The following is a 5,524-nucleotide window of genomic DNA, read 5'->3' on the forward strand; positions in this document are numbered from 1 at the left end:
TTTTTACTAAAAAGATTTTAGTGAAATAAATTTCTTTTCAGACGAAGAAACAAATTTTGTAATTCAAAATTTCTTTACATTATGTCTTTTTTGAGTTTGTTACGTGAGACAAAAAGTATTATTCCCTGGATGTTATGGGATGACTGTTAGTAACAAACTGATTATTGAACGGATGGATTTTTAAGAAGAAAAACACTTGACTTAAAATCTGTGTGTATATGTGTGCAAAATGGAACATATCTAGTTCCGAAATGTCGACAGTAAATAAATAAAGAAATGATTTTTAAAAAACTTTTTGTTTTTTATTACTTTTTGGATTCTTTGCTCGAAGCTCTACAAAATATTTACAAATCCAACACTTTACCATCCATATATATAATATATATATATATATATATATATATATATATATTTGCATATATATATATATTATATATATATATAGAATATATTTGCATATATATATATATTATATATATATTTGCATATATATATATATAATATATATATATATTTTTTGCATATATATATATATTCATATATATATATATATATATATTTATATATATATATATATATATATATATATATTTGTATATATATATATTCATATATAGTAAATATGTTCAATGTAAATATTGGGGAAAAACATACTGTGTTAATCAATGAAAGTTTATATTATTACAGAGAATGCATCAATAGAGTGTGTGAAGTTGCAGGTTTGAAGACAATAAATAAAAAACAAAAAACAGATAAGAAAGTTTTAAGATCCATCAGTGATACACCTTCAATGGAGCATGCAGGTTCCAATGTAAATTTAACTATATCAAGTAGTAGTCTTACTATATCATCATTAGAAACTGGTCAAACAATATCATGTCACGATACTCCAAGAATATCATTTGCTTCTGGTGGCGACATAGTGAGTATGTTTTGAAACAAGTAGTTATTTTATTTTATTATATATATATATATATATATAAATATATATATATATATATATATATATATATGCGGGGAATGTGTTCCATAAAAATACCACGAATAAAGACTTGCAAGTAGAGGATGGCTTTTTATATGGCATTATATGCTCCAAGGTGACAAAATAATCTGCAAATAATAAAAAAAAATCTGCAAATCCAGGATGGCATTTTATATGGTGTTATAGGGAATACTTTCCAATGTGACAAAATAAAGAAAAATAAATATTTTTGACAACTACTATGCAATAATATACAATATCTCTTAAGTGTAACAGATCTCATATTAAAATTAGTTAGTAATAAGATTAGTATCAAATCTAACAATAATATGAAACTTTATATTAATTACAATAATATATTCTTGAAATAAGGGACGATTTATAAATGTTTTATATTAATATTAAATATGGTATTAATGTTAAATGTGGAGTTGTTAAACTCATTAACAACTAATTTTAATTTGGGATTTGTTATACTTAAGATATTGCAGATTATATAATAGTTCTCAACAATATGTAAAAAAATCATTCTTGATTATAGTCTTGGACATTTTGATTTATAATATTGAGGCTAAGACAATGTTTTGAAGAACATTGTACTATTGTCTTGTGAGGCAGTTTTTAATTTTTTCTTTAATTCAATCTGATACTCAACAGTCACATCTACAATTTGCCTCTTAAAAATAATATTTTCCATATATACATCATGTAGTAATCGCACAAATTATTTCAAAATTTGTGCATTCTCAAAAACACCGATAGCGGCGAAGACGGCCAAGGCAGACGAAGGCAACTTATGGCAAAGTTTTCTTTATAAGTTCAAAATGACGGCATTTGCAAAGAATTTTAGGTTTGATACATATTGGAAACCGCGAATAGCAAAAACTCAAATGAAGGATGGACGAATAAGGAACTTCTACTTTATATAAATGTAAAAATGTATGTCTGTCTCCTTGATATGTCTTATGATTTCACACATACAATTGCCATGAAAATTTGAGAAACTTTCAAGTATATCTCCAGAAAGGTTTTGGCATATTTTGATTGAAACCACCTCAAAGAATTTATCTTTCTTTTTTGGGTCAATTTTTATTTTTTTATAATGTGTATATAAAAACATATAGAACGCTCAATTTTTACTCTCTTACTACAAACCCCTTTTTTGAAAGAATTATTATAGTAATTACATTATGTTTTATCTCGATTTCTGTCTGTGAACATTTTTGACTAATATTTGAATCAGATTTTTTGAGTTTTTGAAAAAGCTCAATTTTACATTAAAAAAAATTTCGTCAAGGGTTGCCCAATTCTAACACCTACTTTGTATGGTGTTGGATCAATTTTCTTATATTTTTTTTATGGACTTTTTATAAAATCCTCAATTTTCACATTTCTGCTACACTTTCCAACCTGATTAATAACTGGATATTTATAATCTTTTTTTGAACGTTCTCCACTGAATTTCAATACAGATTTTTTAAAATTAATAAAAACCTTCATTTTTTATTACTTTTTTTATTTTTTTATTTTTATTACATGATGATCACCTCTAACACTCTTTTGAATTTCTTTGGGGACATTTTCTTTATTTTTTTTTACTAGACTCACAGTTAATTATATAATATGTATATATAATATAGATACTGCTTAATTAAAAAGTAAATATAAATATAACAATTCATATAAATAAATGGTAGAGTGGAGCTCAAAGGTCCGCGGGTGAAAAGGACCACATTAATTTATGACGCTTAAATATAATTTATGCATTATTTAATTGTTAAAAGATGGGTAGTACTGCCCTAGGGTTGGTCTGTGTGCTGGTTAACCTGTAACGCCACGGAAGACCATAAGTTTTATAATATGCATTTATATGTTATTTTTATCTTAATTTAACAGATTTTTTTATATAACCTCTATTAAAGATTACATGTGACTGGGGTAAAAAGGATCAACAGAACTCATACACTGACAAAGGTGTAAAAAATTAGATGATACTAAATAAAAATGTGTATTAGTAGTTATTCCAACTATGGTGTTGAATATTTAGGTATAATCTTTGTAAAAATGGACCCATGAAATTTGTATTTGACATTGAGTTTTAATGTAGTTTTTATTTAGGAAAATCCTTTATAATTGAAAATTAGACATTTGGCGTGTTTGCACCCTATGGGGTAAAAGGGGTCAGGTAAAAAATTTAAAAAAAAAGTAAATCAACATATTTCTATATTTAGGTAATAACTCTGAGCATATTTCAATAGTTAATTGTTTGGTATGCCATATGTGCTGTGATGTATGTTGTTTGGTTTGCACAGTATATTTACTGAAAGTCAAAAAATACTGATACACTTGTAAGCTTATATTATATATTAGGATGCTAAATGGGATTTTTTTGATGATGCTCCTAATACAGCTCAACAATCAATCAATATTAATAACGAGATGCAACAGAATCACATTTTTGTTGGATTTTTATTTATAGGTATAAGACAACACCTTATCAGGCATTGCTAGTTATACATAAAAGTGAAAGGCGTTTCTATGCTATTAATCTTATGAATTTAATCTTGCTTTATAGAATGTTCAATTCAATCGATTATAAAAATATACTAATTTTTTTTTTATATATTGAGGCTCATAGAATTTGATATATAAGGTTTAAACCTGCTGAATTAATGAGAAATGACTGGACTTTTTCTTTCTCTTTTATGCCAATGTATTTTAAGTTGGAAGCAAAGAGCATTTGTTTAATTGACTTTTTAGTTTTAATTAAATTACAAACAAATATTCTGCAAAAATAAAATTACGTTTTTCATTTTCACCTTCTTTTAGGAAACATTAGATTTTGTTGCATATGTGGCTAAAAACTTGAACAATTACCGTGCTTGCTACGTGCTGGAGTGCGGAGGTGGTTTGGCTCAGGATGTAATAGCTACAATAGCACAGGCATTTGAGCTGAGATTTCAAGAATTCATGATAGAACCTTCAGCGTAAAGGCATTTCTATTATATTTATATCTTTGTGAATTGTGTTGTAATTTAGATTTTTTGCATCTAGAACGATACACTGTATGGAGCATGATCGTGATTATTATAATGATTTGCCAAACAAAGTACCACCTGATATGGCACTACCCAGTCTTCCAAAAACTGCTGAACAAACAAGCAATTTATCCAGTAATAGGGTAATTTTTGAAATGGAATTAATATATTAAAAAATAAATTTTATTAACCAATAGGTGTAATTATTATATATTTTTTTCTTCCAGCCAATAAGTGTAAATAATCTAATTGACTTAAACACTCCTACGTGCTGCAAACCTATTGAGCATAATTATGTTAATGATCTTAATATTGATACAGGGATTACCAAGGATGTATTTGATATGCGTATGTTTGTTATTTATATCATTTTGTAGAAACTTTTTACTTTTATAGTTATTTAAAATACTTTTGAATATTGATTGATTTGACTTACCGACTGTAGCAAAATTATATGGTGTCTGTATACATAATTAATTTGAATTATTTTTATTATTTTGATAATTACTTTACAGAGCCATTTCAGCCCGCTGTTCTCTCTGATTGGCCAATACAACCATTAACAGCAGAATCACAAAGAAATGAACTTTTAAAAGAAAATTGGTTTCATGGTCCCATCAGTAGAGTTGTTGCTGAGGGTTTGGTAAAAACTGATGGAGATTTTCTAGTTCGAGAGTCACGAGCAAGTCCTGGACAATATGTGCTGACTGGTATTCAAGGAGTTAATAAGAAGCATTTATTACTTATTGATCCTAAAGGAGTGGTATGTATGATATTTTATACTTAGAATTATTTTATATAAATGTAAAAGTTTACTGTTGTATGGTAGTAGTAGTACCATATTAAATTTGCTGACAAGCAGAATATATTTTCCAAATGATAATAATTTAAACAATAGGCGTCATTATGTTAATAATTATTTAATTTTACATTTTCAGGTTCGCACCAGAGATAGAATGTTTGAAAGTATTTCACATTTAATAAATTATCATTGTGTCAATGCGTTGCCAATAATATCATCAGAAACTGCTTTAATGTTAAGAAATCCAATACTAAAATCACAATAGAATACTTAATACAACATTGAACATCGACATTTGAACAAGGACGAGAATAAGAACAAATTGGAATTGAAAAGACAAGTAATGTGTGTGTGTGTGTATGAATTATTAATGCAAAGTATATTATGACTACTATAAAATAACTTTTGTTATTGATATTATTATAAATTTATAGTATTGATTTGATTATAAAATTTTATAAAATGGTTCATTTTAGTTTTATATTAATATCATTATTTCTGGAGTTTTAAAGATTTTGAAAAGTACACAGACATGTCGAATATTAGGACACATGTTTGTTTTATTAGTATTTCTTTGAATTAATTTTCTTTGTATTGTAAAATGTCTAATGCAATTGAGTTCATAAGTAATATTTATTCATCAATTTTTACTACTAACAAACTATCAATTTGATGATTTTAACAATACCTGCCTTAGATTTT

The 5,524-nt window shown here is 26.3% G+C and overlaps 1 protein-coding gene across 1 annotated transcript; it reads left to right on the forward strand.

The window, feature by feature from the left end:
- The first annotated feature begins 622 nt into the window (after positions 1–622).
- LOC113375366 (SHC-transforming protein 1-like) lies at positions 623–5,292 on the forward strand. Its single transcript, XM_026615303.1, has 6 exons — positions 623–922; positions 3,812–3,969; positions 4,037–4,163; positions 4,248–4,368; positions 4,536–4,783; positions 4,959–5,292. Exons 1-6 carry the CDS (start codon positions 623–625, stop codon positions 5,085–5,087), a joined length of 1,083 nt encoding a protein of 360 aa, XP_026471088.1. The 3' UTR covers positions 5,088–5,292.
- Positions 5,293–5,524: the final 232 nt, after the last annotated feature.

Source organism: Ctenocephalides felis, unplaced genomic scaffold (assembly GCF_003426905.1).
Source record: "Ctenocephalides felis isolate EL2017-DRISC unplaced genomic scaffold, ASM342690v1 CF-g0.4_SCAFFOLD_01886, whole genome shotgun sequence".
Taxonomy (NCBI): Eukaryota; Metazoa; Arthropoda; class Insecta; order Siphonaptera; family Pulicidae; genus Ctenocephalides; species Ctenocephalides felis.